Raw genomic sequence first — 16249 nt, forward strand, 5'->3', positions numbered from 1 at the left:
AACCATGAGATGGAGTCCTTCAGATGTACAATGGAAGGTGACCATAATGAGAAAAGGAAGATTACAAAGAAGCTAGAGCACATTGCCAGTCTGGTATCTACATGGTAACTTAAAGTAAAATATTAGTTATATAAGAAAATTTCCTGAAAATTTTTTGTTTATTTTAGGATGTGCTGCTTAAGGAAGGACCTCCTTCTCCTTGCTGACTGGTGTGGAATGATTTAACTGAGATAGTACGTTGAGATTAGGAGCTAAGTAAGGGAACTTGAAAAGTTTTCTCCAGTCAAGGACTCTATAACAAAAATCCAAAGTAGGTGACACACTTAAAAGTCATCAAGACTTCAAAGAACAAATGACAGTAGAAAAGGGACTAGTTTCTATTTTACATACTGAAAACTTACTTTTAAATGAAGCATCTCTCAGGCAAAAACAATGGCAGGTATGAGAATGGGTTGTCAACAATAAAAACTCATTATATACCGCAAATGATGTGATATTTGAAGCAACCTATAAAAGGCCAGGGAGGCAAGGGGAAGAGTTAGCTTTACTACTTGGAGCCAACACTGAAAAAGATCCAGCACCAAAACAAGCCTTGATACCTCAGTGTCATTGATGAAAAAGCGACATCTGTCAGTCAGACCAAGGATACATTCCTACAAAGAAAAAAAATTTGAAATTACAACAATTCTAACCAAACTAGTTAAACTTGAATTTCCTATTACATAGTTCAATTTCACATCTAAGTCCTTGTAATCAGGACTGAATACAGATGCCTAAGGTGTGCCTGGTCCAGTTCAAGATGGAGTATGATGCCATCTATTTCACCAGCAAGCCCTGCCATTTCTATCACCTACATATGTCTCAAATATATCACATTTCAGTCTCTCACTGCCTCCATTCCAACAGTCACTTCCACCCTCCCACCTTTCAACCTACTCTCCATTGGACAGCCAGAATAACCTTTCAAAGCATGAAACACATTGCATTACTTCCTGATTAAAATCATCAATTTCCCAACCTTTGTTATACTAGCAAATCCACTCCTTCCTGTGGCTTATCACTAAGGCTCAGCCATTACTTCCATGAGGTTTCTTAAATAAGCTGAGCTCTTGCTAAGCTCACAGTACGTACAGTTTCTCCTCCCTGGAACACTCTCCCTTTCTCAGATAGCTTTCTTTCTCTTCACAGCTCAGCACACACACCACCACCTCAGAGAGGCTTTCCCGGAACACCAAAAGGAGGTCTCCCCATCCTCACAGCTACCATCCATAATCAGCCCCAAATACCTCACTATTCTCTGCCATTACATCCTGGTCACTTCCTTTCTTCTCCTGTCAGAGGGGATAACCATACCCGTACTGATAGATTAAAAATTCTAGAAGAGCAGGAATTAGTCAGCTGTTTTGTTTTGTCCACTGTAACCTACCACCTGCCACAATTACAGGCATTCTAAATATTTGAAGAATGATAACCTACTGAATACTAGTTTCAAGATTACATTTCTGTTGTCCCCAAAAAGTACTTCTAAAACTAACTTTGAATGTTTTATATAACTGTGGATAAAAGTCTGCTAATTACATTTTTCTATTTTTGAATTTATACCTCCAAGGAAAGGAATCAACTAACTACTACATGCCAGGCAATCTTTTAATCCCATTTCACAGATGGAGAAGCTGAGGCTCAGAAAAGTAGATCACTTCTCATTGTTGCACTGAGATTTAGTGGAGACTCAGGTCTACCTCCAAAGCACACATTCTACCTAATGCTATCAGTTCCTGGGTCACTGCCCTAAGTGGTAAATTTTTCTGCCTCGTGTTCACTTACCTCTCCTCCAATCATGGCCAATTCAGTCTGTGTGCATGGATAAGGAAATTGAACAGGAACTCCACTAGGGTTCTTCCATGGTTCAACAGCCAGAGAGGGTGATTCTGCAGGATCGGCAGATAAGGTTTACAAGTTGCTGATTTGCTCTTTGTAAAAAAATATCCCATCAATACTTGTTAATTTAAATCACTTTCCAAACGTGTTTTGGAAATTCATTAGGGTACTCCAGTTCATTACAAGAGAAAATTTAGGTAGAATACATCTGATAATTCCACTCTATAGCTCAGGGTTTTCAGGGTAGTTATAAGACCTAATAATGTATCACTGAGAAGATACAAGTACATGTTTTTAAGAATTAAACATCTATGTAAGTCATAAACATGCCTTCCTAACATACTCACCCCAAAGGTACTTCAGTATCTGGCCACCAGCCACCTGCAATGCCACTGACTTGGTCTCGGAGCCGCAACACAGGCTGATTATGATCCCATCTACCGTCACAGATGAACTGACAAAAATAAAAAGAGGAGGGGAGAAGGTGTGAACAGAACATTTTTCTCAAAAGTAAGGACATTTCACTGATTTTGCAAAATAGAAAAAGAAACAAGCAGTTTCCCTCTCCTGCACTGCCTATTTCAATACAACATACACATAATACACACACGCACATAAGTATATATATACTAACAGAGAAACTACTGTAAGTGCAAGCCCAGAAAAAGCAATTACCTGTCATGTGACACCATTTCCACAACGTCAATAAGCTAGGTGTCTACACTGTGAAGTCATCACTCCTATTCTGGCAGCAAATTTATACAATTTATTGCAACTTATTATAATTTACTGCCTTCATTTAGACCTGTATGACTCCAATAATCATTTCTGTCTTCTTTTTTTTTTTTTTTTTAACTTTTTTTAACTTTTTTTTTTTGGTAGGTTTGTCTGTTTATTTCTATTTGGAGGAGGTACTGGGAATTGAATCCCGGACCTCATGTATGTTAAGCAGGCGCTCTACCACTTGAGATATACCCTCCCCCTGCCATTTCTGTCTTCTTAAAATACAAGCTGTACTAAATAAAGCAGTGAATCTGTAGGAAAATAAGCACACTCAATATCTCTACCACTACCACATTCATCCACGGAAATCTCAGTATTCATTAATGAGAAGAGGGAAACCTGTTACTGCCATTACATTTTTTCCTGAGTCAATGAACCAAGAGTGGACATGTCTTAAACGAAGTGGCAGAGGTATTGATAAAAGCAAATGGTGCCAATCCGAACATTTATTCAAAGAGTTTTTAACCAATCTACAAAAAACCCAAAGTGCCCCAAATTTTGTGCGGATAAATTATCCGTATAAAGTTAAGGGAACAGACTCTGGAGCTACACTGGCTGAGACAGGATCCTGGCTCTACCTGTATTATCTCAAGCAACTGACAAACTGCTCTGTGCCTCAGCCATCTCAGCTGTAAAACGGGGACATCAGCAACAGATATTTCAGAGAGGTATTACAAGAAACAAGTGAATTAATATCAGAGAAGCACTTAGATGAGTACCTTTCACAACGCACAAGCTGTAGTAAATGTAAGCTAGTAAGAGCTGTAAGCTGACTGAAGGACTTTATAGTCCTCAAAGACATTAATATTTTGTATGAACAAAATAGTCTCTTTTGAGAAATGAAAGTCAAAGCACTAGAAATGTATTTTAAATGACTTCTCGTTTCCTTTACAGCAAATGAGATGATTGCATTGATCTTTACAAGTTAATGATAAAAAATTTCAATTTTCTGGACCTAAAGATGGTCATTCTAAGTGAAGCCAGAAAAGGAAAGAAAAAGACCATATGATATCACTTATATGTGGAATCTAAAAAAAAAAAAGAAAAGAAAAAAAGAACACTATGAACTCATCTACAAAACAGAAACAGACTCACAGACATAGTAAACAATCTTATGGCTACTGGGGAAAGGGGGTGGGAAGGGATAAACTTAGAAGTTTGAGATTTGTAAATACTAGCTAATATGTATAAAAATAGATTTAAAAAAACAAGTTTCTTGTATAGCACAGGAAACTATATTCAATATCTTGCAATAACCTTCAATAAGAGTATGAAAATGAATACATGTATGTATGTGCATGACTGGGACATTGTGCTGTACACCAGAAATTGACACATTGTAACTGACTGTACTTCAATTTAAAAAAAAAAGAAAAAAATTTCAAAATTGTAGTAGAAACTTGCATAATTTAGGCATTTCTAATGTAAATTGCTCAGTTTTTCAAAAGTAAACCCCTAGTTAAGTGTTCCATGTAGCTAGAACATATTCTGCATCCAGCATTCACAACAAGCTTTTTAAAATATGAAGCATTATCATTCAAAGATTAGACATTAATGACTACATTGGAATATGTTTTATGTATAAAATAAGGAAAGGTTCCTAATTTTGCAACGCTGTTCAGAATTTAAAGCTAACCAGTAGACCTTTAATTATATGTGACTCTGGAGATTAACATCAATGTTTGCCTACGGTGCCAAGTTTTGACACTGGAAACTGATGATTTCTCAGAGCTGTCCGGACAATGCTACCCACTGCACAACAGGGCTTGCTTAGAGAAAACAGCATTCTGAAGCCTGTTATGTGACAAAGATGCAGTCAGGAATCAAAATGAAACTCAGAGCGAGGGAGCAGTGAAATTTTGGCAAAGAAAAATTAAGGAGACTTTCTAGTAATAAATGCAGTCAAGTGCCAAACAGAATGTATAGAAGAAAAGGCTGGAAGAAATATTTTGAAGTCAAAATTAAATACATATTTACAGACCTTATAACTGATTTTAATAACTAACAAGGGTAATTAGAGTGGCTAACTCTCACAGGCTAATAATTATTCTGTTGAAATGGAAGTACAAGCCGAATTAAAATTTTTAACACATCTTAAAAATGTTTTGCCTCATCTACTGGTATTTGCCCTATTTATCACCACTTCTTGACGAATTTTAGTCTGTATTCTGACATGACTAGAAACTAGACTTACCCCTCTTGCCAAGTGTGTCTAACAAGAAAGCTATCGCCCCTCGACCCTGCTCACTAGAAGTCCAACACGTCCTAAGCTCACGAAAGACAGAAGCTTAACTCGACCAGCTTACTGGCACGGCGGACACAGGGAAGTGCTGCAGTACCTGATGCTCAGCTGTCCTTGCTCGCTGTCCGTCTCAGAAGGGGCCGCAGTCAGATGGTGAATGACGGACTGTGGGCTGCACTGACTGTGGCTCACAGCCAGGAAGACGTCTTCCTGAACCCAGGTGAGATGGTGGAGCTTCAGTGGGTTTACTTCTTCATCTTCACTATTCTCAAACTGGATTCTGTTTTAGATATTGAAGAATATCCAAGACATGAATAAACCTTTAATATCACTGAGTTTCCTGAATGAAGGAAGAATGAACCACCTTACACACAGCCAACTCCTATCATTTGGGGGCACAAAACCTGAGGTGATGCCCCATACGAGAAAAATCAAAAGTAATGTTTGCCTGGTTTAAGAATAGGTTTTTCTATTTATTTAAGATTAAGTTTCTTATTCTCTGAGATCTTTAGATTTGAAGAGAACACTTCAGGAAACTGAATACACAAAAAAATTACCTGCCCTAGGCCTTACACTAATAAAAACTCCAGAGGTTTTCCACTGTCACCACTTATCAGCATTCAAACCAGGATCCTGCAGATATTTGGGTCTTGATAAAACAGGTCCTTTCTTAAGCATCTCACATCAAAATAACTAAAGAGCTTGAAAAATGGTTTCTTCACCTCTGATGCCCTGCTTCTGTAGCATTTAAACAAGGCAGGAGGGCCCGTTCTGCCACCTCACACCGGAACTCACAATGGCTACTTCCTGTCTTTCAGCTCAAGCAGCACATCCTCAGCGTGTACTGAGGAAGCTGGCACCAGCCTGATCTTCCTCCTCAGTCCGCTCTTCCTGGACTCAGTCTCTCCACTGCACTCAGCTCCATGCAGGAGCAATCCCACCTCTGCTTCTGACACTCCTCTGCCCACTACACTCAACATTCTCAACCCTTCTTCGCCAATCCTAAACCTATCGCTTTTTCAAGGAGCAAGGCAGGTATTCACGCCCTTCATGAAATCTTTTAATTAGAGCTATCCTTCTCACAATTTTTTAAAAGCAAAACTATATTCTAAATTGCCTCACACTTTCTAGTTTGCTTTAAATCTGTCCTCACGTAAAATGGAATAATCCATGTAATGTTCTTTGAAAACTATTATTAAATAGACACCCTCCAAATCATACACTGGTTGGAAACTAATATTCATTTATTAAATATACTGCATATATTTAAGAAAAATTTTATTTGTTAAATTCAATTATTTATTCTATTCAGTTCACTAATCCTACTACTTTAGGAGTAAGTGCTCCTAGGAGACAAAGTAGTGTAGTAATTAAGAACGTGAGCTTATCAAATAGAAGAGGATCGAATCCTGGATTCTCAGAGAAGTGGCCTTAAAATTAATAATTCGGCTCCTGGGTTATTTTACAATGCTTATAGTGTACCTGAGATGCTCAATTATACCAAATCATTATAACATCGTTTCAATTAGAAAATGCATTCTGATTTCCAACCTGGGAGCCCAAAAACACAGTGACCGAAGGTTCTGCAGTGTGAGATGAGACAAAGACCGCATTTGGTCAGCCACATGGTAGCAAGGAATGCACTGCCAACACTCTGCTTTATCATCTCCATCTTTCCTATGTGATTTTCCCTGGAGAACTAAGGGCTATTGTGGGGTATGGGTTCTAGGTCAGCTTATGACTTATGCTCCATCGCCACCCATCAGCATATATGACATTCAGATATAGAGGTAACTGGCTTCCCCAACCAGACTGAAAAGCCAGAGCCCGGAAGTTGTATCTACTTCTTGTTCCACTCAGCAACAGGATACAATAATAACAGTTGGCTGAATTAAGGACTGAATGCTGGCTGCTTCTATTCCCAGAGGTCAGAGACAATTAAGAACAACGTACTTGTATCTCTTTTCCAGATGAGGTGTTGTAAGGGAAATTTTAAATCCATTTCCACCCACAGCTCCCAGTTTCACTGTAGGGTCTACACTTGGACTATCACCTAGAAAACACAAATGTAAATACTATCATAGTAAACTATACACATTTCCCTTATACGATGGGTACGGGGTCCTGCACTTAGTGTGTTCTAGAAGGTACTCCACTTTACAAATGAAGCAATCTAGAAAATAACCACGTATCACTCTCTTTATTAAGTTAAATCTCAGCCTATCTTTTAGCCTGAGAATTCAAAACATATTTGAAAACAAGGCTACCAGTACCATGTGCCAGATAAATTAAGACACAATCACACAACTCACAAATTTCAGATTCTTCTAGTACATCAGGAAAACAACTAGAAACAGACAGCAATGGGACTGTGAAAGGACAACTAGATTAGAAGCTAAAGCACCTAAGTTGAGGTCCTCGTCCATTCTTGCTCAAGTAATTTGCAAACCCTCTGGCATTCTGTTCCCTCATCTATAAAACAGGAAAGCTCCATCTCTGACACAGCTTCTAGGAAAGCTGTGAGATCTACTGAAAATATGTGCAAAGGCAATTAAAACTTTGTAAAACATGTTAAAGATGCAATGAAATACTATGTTGTTTCTAGGGTTGAATATTCTTAAATTACTGACTCTTCAAGTTCAATAAAGCAAAAGGAATTGCTCTTACTAACCAGAGTAGGTTTGACACCCTCACCCCAAAACACCCACAAGCCAATTAAATATCACAGTAATCATTATATTAATATAAACATCAAAATTTTTGGAAACACTAGAGCTAAGGCAACACCAAACTATAATTTTCTTTTGTGTAGGAGGGAAATCTTGATAACAGTTTTTGAACATACCACATTTATAAACAGAAATCTGGTTACTGGCGTCTAAGACAGCGAGGTCGTTGCTCTTTTTAGGGTGTGCACAGAACATGATTTGAGTCACGGGGTGTGGGAGCAGCAGTCGGTAGATGCACATGGGAGGTGGAACTACACTCTGCCGGAAGACTGTCACCAACACCCTGTCTGCACGTGAGAGAGAAAGAACAAGAAGGAGGATTAGACACATGGATGTTCAATTTGTAAAATAAGACATCTAGTATCCTAATAATGGTAGGAGAAAATATACAGCAATTCTTAAAAATAATTCCTGGTGTTTTTACCATGAAAAAGCTTAAACATCGTGTACGCAGGGCAGGGAAGTAAGTGTCAGGGCTCTGGACATGGCTGCCTATTGTCACCTCCAGGTCTAGAGCAGTCCCTCTCTGGGTCTGGAGGTTTCAGGTGCCAGGGACAAGGACAAGAAGGCCAAAAGGTCAAAGTTCTACCTTTAAAGCTAGGCCGGCAACCAAGCCAGATTAAACCAAAATCCTTAAGAACGTCCCTATGCATGGGTTTGGTAATAAGGCACATCTGCTTAAGTCCTCGATACAGAACATGTGACTGCAGAGTCAGCATTATGACCACTACACAAACAGACGTTAGTACACCAACTCACACTGCACTCTTACATGCAAGTTTTCCTTTATGTCATCAGCAATAAATAAGTTGTCTATTCAGGTGACTGCTTCTCTCCCCAGTTTCTTCTCCCTCACCAAACAAAAAACTCTGCCTAATTAAAAAACACCAACCCAATCCTCATACTAGGCAGATGTCTGTGACTAGAATGGAACAGACTGGAAAAGTTATATAGTTAACAAGCATTATATCAAAAAACAAAGCAACACAATGGAGTGGTGGGAGGGTCAATGTACCCTAAGTCAGGGCACAAAGACAAGGCTGACACTCTGATGCCACAAGCCTAGTACTGTCTTCCTCTGCACCCGGGGCCAGAAATGTCAATGTCTTCAAAGAGCAGACAAGCAAATATGCGAAGGCCATGGGTGTAGTACCACAGGGAACTGGGGCTGTGGGGGGGGGGGAACAACTATGGTTCTCAGGAGAGTACATGCCCTACCTGAGGGTGTTCCCATCCAATCCGAAACAAAACAACAAATAAGTAAAAACAAACCAAACAACCAGAACAATCAATCAAATAAAATTCCCCCTCCCCCATTTCAGTCAAACCATCCGCAGGCCCTGGGTTGCAGGCACTTCCCAGCTCCTTACTTCCATCAACAACAGCCACATTCGCCATGTCACTCGCATTATCTCCCGAGCTCCGGTCAGTCGTCCAGTGCCAGTCATAGCAGAGGTAATGCCAGCCCTGACAGACAACATGCAGCCGGTACGGGGTCACTGGGTCCCACATCAGAGACACAATCTTGCTCTTCCCACACAAGCTGAAGGGCAGGCTCTGTTTGAGATACCAGTGATAGTTTCCAACAGTCCAGAGCTGAACTGCAGGGGGAAAACGAGAGGAAGGTCATCAGAGGCAGAGGCCGGAGAACCAGACTTGACACCACTTGCTAGAGAGGGAAAGGGACACTCTCTTTCTTTTTCAAATGACCCTTTCTGCTCAGTCTCTTCATTAAAATAATAATATTAACAAGTAACTGTTAAAGTACAGTTTTTCATGAGGATAAAATGTTAAGCATCAATAAGGCCAGAAGCATACATGTTCATTTTTGCCTCTACCTTTGAACTTTATGATCGTGAGGATGGAAGGCTACCAGAACAGGACAGGGCTTTAGTAAGTTGTTTTTATCATAACGACATAGAAGAAAATGTGGCGATTAGATTAAAAGCAGGAAAACACCCAATCCAAGAGCACTAGACGAGCATCACTATGCTGTATTAAGCTTAAGATGCGTACTCTTTTCCTCCAGGTGTTTTGCATGCTGTTACATCCAAGGGAGATTAGCATGCAATCACCTTTTCAACATCTATTAAAAGAACAAGACCTAAACCTGGAGGGTGCAGGCAACAGGGAGAAGTTGGTCAAAGAGTACAAACTTTCAGCTACAAGCTCCAGGGATCTGATGTACAGCACAGTGACTAGAGTTAACAATACTGTACTGTACACTTGAAAGTTTCTGTGAGCGTAGATCTTAAATGTTCTCACCATAATAATAACAAAAATGGTAATTATGTAAAGGATGAGTTAACCACCCTTTTTGTGATAAACATTTCACCGTATCTGCATGTATCAAATCATCACATTGCACATCCTAAATGTACACCACGTTACATGTCAATTATATCCCAATAAAGTAGGTGGAAAAGTCCTAATCATGTCAAAGCCAAACTTTATCAAACAGACAACACGCGTAAATGGAGATTTTAATTATATTAAGGAATTTCTTTTCTTTACACATCTCCCTGCTTGCTAATTCTTACCTCAGCAATCACAGCAAATCCAACCAAGCTCTCTGACCAGGCTATTACCATACTTCTACCTAGCTCTGAGTTGTTACATTAGACCACGTGCTCATGCTCTGAGGACAATGATGTGGCTGTTCTTGTGTGACACTTTTATCCTGAGCCTATCACAGGGCCAGCCTTTGACATCTGGTTATCAATGGTTCTCAAATCTGGCTGCATGTTAAAAATCACCTGTAAGCTCTTTTTTTTTTTTTTTAACTAAATACCAATGTACAGTCCCCATTCTAATATACTGAATGCAACTCTAAAATGAGGTCTGGGCACTTTTTTTCTAAAGGTGCAGCCAGGATTGAGAACTATTACGTCAAAAGAATGAATGAATAAATAAGCCTCTTGATAACATTTCAATTAAAGTTCTACTGATTAAGAAGTTTGAAAGCCACTTAGAAAATAATCAAGGAAGTGAAAAGATTTATTTAAAAAATGTTCAGTGCACTGCTATTGATGATATGGAAAAATTATGAAACCTTAAATATCTAATAGCGTAAGATTTACTAAACTGTGGCACAAATGAATACACAGCGATTTAAAATAATACAGATATTATAAAGCTGCAGGTATCATACCTACATATTTAACAAAAATGGGATCACAGCTATACAGAGATGTATCCATAAAAACCGGAAGGCAAAATTTTAACAGTGATTATTACTGAATGATAGAATTATGAAATAAAACTTTTTCCTCTCGTCTTTATTTTCTAATGTTTTCACATATTACATATACACTGAAAAATACATATTTACAATCTGATTTATAATTTAGAAGCTACAGAAGATTCCTACTCATATCTAATTCCATTTCTCTTTCATTTCCACAGTATTCCTTTGGCTACTATTTTGATTTCCTACACCAATGCCATCCACGCACAGAAAGCACTGATGACTCATGATGGTTAATTCTGTACGTCAACTTGACTAGAATATGGTGTCTAGTTGTTTGATCAAACACTAGTCTAGATGTTGCTGGAAAGGTATTCTGCGCGTGTGATTAACCTTTATAATCAGCTGACTTTAAGTACAGCAGATTATCCTCCATTATGTGGATGGTAAGACTTTATGGCTTTAACAGCAAAAACTGAGGTTTCCCAGAAAAAAAAAAAAAGGAATTCTGCCTCAAGACTGTAACACAGAATCCCACGCGAGTTTCCAGGCTGTCCCACAGCTTTTGGACTCAAGAATGCAACATCAACTCTTAACTGAATTTCCAACCTGCCAGCATGCCCTGGTTCTAATTCTCTAGAGAACCATGACTGATACCTAACTGAAGTCCATAAATAATCAAAGCTGACCACTCCTGCATCTCCACCCACCCCCTCAGTTATCTTTGATTCCACTACAGGACTAAGTGGCAGGGATAAAGGACACTCCATAGCCTACTACTTTCAACTACATTTTATGGGGCATAAGGCTGAGATAATACAGCTGTCTTACCATAGGTTTTTAGGGTGGAATTTTCCTCCCTCTGAAGGTCTTCCAGCCAAACTGCAAGCACAGTGGAATCTGCATTCCAGAGAAGGCCATTAACCTAGTAGGGAAAAAAGACCTGTTACTGGCCTTTAACAAATACTTCAAAATCTTTGTAACAGCTAAATTCCCTGCTCTCACACTTGAGTTGATCCCTAGCTGTAAATTACTAACCCATGGAGCCATTAAACAAACCTGTTGTCATAGGTAGAGGACTTTAAAAAAAAAAGCATTATGCTTAAATACTTAACTGAATTCAAGATGACATTTTTAGAAAATCAGGGAAATTTGAATAGGGACGTGTTAGATAATATTAAAGAATTATCACTAATTTTGTAGGGTGTGATAATGGAATTATGGTTATATAAAGAAAAATGTCCCTTTTTTTTTTTTAACGGAGGTACTGGGGATTGAACCCAAGACCTCATGCATACTAGGCATGCGCTCTACCACTGAGCTATACCTACCCCAAGAAAAATGTTCTTAACTGTTAAAGAAATGAATACGGAAAATATGACTTCTAGAATTAGAACGCTAGGAAATTGTTTTAGAGTGGGTATAGGCCAGAGAGTGGTGAACAGATGAAAACAATTTTGCAAAATGCTGGTACATACCTTTTAAAAATAATAGGTACATAGGAGATCATTAAACTCTTCACTCAATTTTTAGTATATTTAACTTTACATAATGAAAGATTACCATTTGATGTGTTTCTGCTCTAGCAAAGATCCAAATGGTACACAAGCTGCTTAAGGTTTAAATGTTATAAATGAGAAGTATCTATCTTGGAGAAATTATGCTTTTGTCAAAATAAACAATAAAAACGAGCATTTCTATTTCCTCTCTGTGTTTTATCTAGGGTAGGAAGAAACGCCATTTCTTCTTTGCAGAAATCTCTTTGAGAAAAACAATTTCCCTTTTATAAAAAAAAGTTCAGTTGTAAGAAGCCACTATTTTTATTCCTATTTATTCTGGAGCTTCTACTTACACAACCATATCAAATACAAACCTTCTCTAAAGCTATGGAAGGTCCTCTAAATTTGATGGTGAAACAACTCAGGCACCTACCTTGACCTCATCTTTGAGGAAAGGAAGTGTAAACTGTCCGTGGAGAAGTCCATTTTTCTCAAAAAACACAACATCCTGCTGGTTGGGTTTATCTTGTGTGGATGCAATCAAACTGCCTGAGGGCCTTAAATCAAACCCAGAGTGTCAGAACAGCTAAAAGCTCATTCAGCTGGCTAAGAACAAGATGAAAGTCAGAGAAACAATTTTTTTCAGGAAAAACAAAAAGGTTGGATCCAAGGAAGTTTTAAACCCCATGCTCCTTGGCAAGCAGTCACCCTAGTGTGGAACTGTATCTGCCCAGAGGACAGAAAGCCTTTTCCTGATTTTCACAAAGGCTCTATTTGCCCACAAAGCCTCATAGACTTAGATTGCACTTGGGTGACTTTTTTTTAAACCAATATATTATTTAAACCATTCATAGTATAGTGTCCTATAAAACCATAATCTATTTCTCCAATTATATGACTTCAGCAATATTCCAAGCTCAGCTAGGTATTTTTAAGACTTCTCAGTTTGAAAACACATTAGTAGCCTCATCCTGTTTATATATTTTTTAACATTTTTTATTGATTTATAACATCCTGTTTATATTTGTCTTTAGAGTTTTAATTCAAATATAGTTCTCTCTTCGCTCTATCATACCAATTGCCACTAAAATACCAGTGGGAAACAAGATGTCTAAAACCTAGAAACCTACTGGTATTGCATGTAACAGATGCAGGAGATAGTTCTTCTGTGATCAGGACAGCCACACATCAAAAGCAGGCTGTGACTGGTACCAGGATACTGGGCCAACAGATGAATCAGGCCGGAATCCAGCCCACACGTTCCTCAGCAAACAGGTCCTCTTAGTGTGGGATTTTGTGCAGAGGAAGGAAGACCTATTCCTAGTTTCCACCAAAGCTCCGCCACCCCTCAGAGCTTTACAGACTACAACTTCCCTTCTAAGCACCACTGTCTGTTTTACGCAATGGCTTCATGTAGACCCTGCCTATAACCTACAAAATGTGTGGGCCTTGGAAGGATGAGGTCTGTGAAGCTCAGAATCTACTACCCAAACAGAATTCAGACTCCAGGGAACTAAAAAAGAAAGATACAGACTTACAGCCAAATGCGAGAAAGTAATAATCTTTTTGTGTTTTATAAACACCTACATTCAACAGGTACCACTACCCCTACCCCAGTCCCAAGAAATTCTCTGCGGAAGAAGTTAAAAGGTTTCTTCTCCCACTCACTTCCAAGCCAGAGCAGGTCCCAGTCCTGCCACAGGCTCACTGGTTGACTGTAAGGCAAACTCGCGGTTCCACACTCTGACCTTTCGAGCCCCTGTGCAGTAGGTAGAGTGGGGGAAAAAGGGAAAGCATTATGATAAATGTTGTCAAGTCAGAATTTCCAAACAGTTTCCTTATTAATAAAAACTATCATGGTTTTACAAAGCCAATTAGATTAACCACGTTAAAACTTCATATTCGACAGGTAGGAGGCTGGGCCAAACAGCCTCCAAGAACTCTTCTAATTCTTAGTTCTAAATTCATTTAACATCTAAAGCAGCACATCTTTATCTCATATAGGTAATGAAAAGAAAACCCTCAAAGCAAAAGGAAGAAAAATTTCCTGAACTTAATCAGAGTAAAAAGAATTTTAACTGCAATTTATTTCCATACCTGTCTCTGGGCAAACAACACTCACAGCAAAAAACTGTCCATCACCACGCCAGGTAACTTGTGGTCTGTGGTCATCCCAGGGCAAAGCAGACTCGTGCTAAAGACAGGAAAAAACACAAATGTCACTGAGGGCCTTAAGTGGCCCAGAATCAAACAAGCTGCAAGCTTTAAAAGTTAAATCTTTTATATAGGGTTTAAGTTATCTAGAAAATCAGCTGCACAGAATCCTCAGGAATACTTCCAGAAGGGCCCTTAGACCCAGAAATCATATCAAGAAAAAAGAACTTAAAACAAAACAAAATCCTTCTTTGGACATTAAAAAAAAGTGGCTCCAAGCACAGTAACACAGAAAAGAGCTCCAGATCTAGATACTGAAAATAATGAGCTGAGGAATCTAGCAGGTAACTATGATAAGGAATTAAATCTTTAAATTTAAGAGGTAGTGTTTTAGTTATTGTGTAAGCTTTGCAATAGTACAGAGAAAGAGTTAAGAAGATGGGAGGAAGGTGGGTAGGGAAGAGCCAGAGGGGATAAAGCCAGCAACAGTGATGGAAACACACAAGAGCCCAGAGTTGCAGCAAAGAATGAAGAAAGGTTTCCAGCGCCACTTGCATCTCAATCCCCAAGGCCTTGAAGACAAAAGCCAATTCTGTGGGGCTGGGGACAACTGACCACCTGAGCATCCATCATCACACCCCAGTGACAGACTAAGTCAGAATGGTGCTAGTGCCACAAGGTGCACGGTAGGGAAATGCATGCAGCCTAACAAGATTTACCTCAATGAAACTGCCCTATGGTACAGGCACAAAGCCTACTGTGAAGCATTGAGAGACAAAATGTGAGTTATACAGAATATAGATAGAAATAAATTAAGGATGGAAAATATAAATGGCAGGCAGTATATTATTTCCATCTATTCTAGAAGGACAGCTCAGGGAAATTTCTACATATAATATAAACAAAATGCTTCCATTTGCTCAGGCCCATATCTTGGGATTATCCTCAATTCCTCTCTCTCATCCCACATCTGATTTATTATCAAAAATCCTGTGGCTCTATCTTAAAAACGTATCCAGAAAGAAGGAAAATACAGTTTCATCCAGGAAGAGAAATCACAAAAAGGTTATCTAATAGAAAAGTATAAAAACACACATGTGAATGATCACAGTGAATGCAGGACAGCAGCTCCTTCTGGGGAGGAAGGGGAAGGGTATCAGGGAGGGATACAGAATGCTTCCTTTCTGTCTGTGATGATTTATTTTTTAAAATGAATACTGGTAATAATTATTCTCTTCATGAAAAAAGTAACAAAGCAACTTGGCAATAAAAAAGAAAACAGGATCTTTCTAGGATGACTCATTCCCTCAGGGCTCTAAGCAGCTTCAGTTTTACTAAAGCAGATGAGATCTGTCCACTGTCACCCTCTACCTGGACACCTAAGAGTTCCTAGTGGGTGGCAGAACTTCTGTGTGTTCCAACCAAGGTTTTTTATCCATCAGACCAACCTTACCATTTGCATCTGAAACGCTGATTGCCTGCCTTCCGATCCATGGAACTGTGTCTCCTTTCGGCCCCAGCCAACAGTGACAAACTTGCCTAGAGAACAAATGAATGAGAACATGCAACACAAGCAGTGAGCTACCTGAAATAAAAGCAGTTTCACTGCTAGTCTTCATGAAGTTGGATCCTCTGGGATCTCTCAATAACTGACCAGAAGTCAATATTTGAAAAAACCTATGTTCCACATTACATGCCACAGTGGTTTCAAGACTTTGAAATATCCTTGTTTTGGGAGAAGCTTTACTGCCATCATATATACTCTAAATTCCCTTGA

At 39.0% G+C, this 16249-nt stretch overlaps 1 protein-coding gene and 1 non-coding gene across 2 annotated transcripts in view; both read right to left on the reverse strand.

Moving 5' to 3' along the window:
* ELP1 (elongator acetyltransferase complex subunit 1) overlaps window positions 1-16249 on the reverse strand; it is a 52915-nt gene that overhangs the window by 27707 nt on the left and 8959 nt on the right. The window contains exons 6-18 of the mRNA XM_010978708.3: window positions 15926-16011; window positions 14416-14512; window positions 13987-14077; window positions 12752-12875; window positions 11651-11744; window positions 9003-9233; window positions 7749-7919; window positions 6857-6956; window positions 5001-5183; window positions 2226-2332; window positions 1825-1928; window positions 600-653; window positions 402-507 (exon numbers count right to left, since the gene is read on the reverse strand). Of these exons, the coding sequence (XP_010977010.2) occupies window positions 402-507; window positions 600-653; window positions 1825-1928; window positions 2226-2332; window positions 5001-5183; window positions 6857-6956; window positions 7749-7919; window positions 9003-9233; window positions 11651-11744; window positions 12752-12875; window positions 13987-14077; window positions 14416-14512; window positions 15926-16011 (1548 nt within the window). The remainder of the gene's footprint in view (window positions 1-401; window positions 508-599; window positions 654-1824; window positions 1929-2225; window positions 2333-5000; window positions 5184-6856; window positions 6957-7748; window positions 7920-9002; window positions 9234-11650; window positions 11745-12751; window positions 12876-13986; window positions 14078-14415; window positions 14513-15925; window positions 16012-16249) is intronic.
* TRNAT-AGU (transfer RNA threonine (anticodon AGU)) lies at window positions 12079-12151 on the reverse strand. Its single transcript has one exon. It is a non-coding gene; the product is annotated as a tRNA-Thr (tRNA).

The sequence above is a fragment of the Camelus dromedarius genome, chromosome 10, assembly GCF_036321535.1.
Source record: "Camelus dromedarius isolate mCamDro1 chromosome 10, mCamDro1.pat, whole genome shotgun sequence".
In the NCBI taxonomy this organism is placed as follows: Eukaryota; Metazoa; Chordata; class Mammalia; order Artiodactyla; family Camelidae; genus Camelus; species Camelus dromedarius.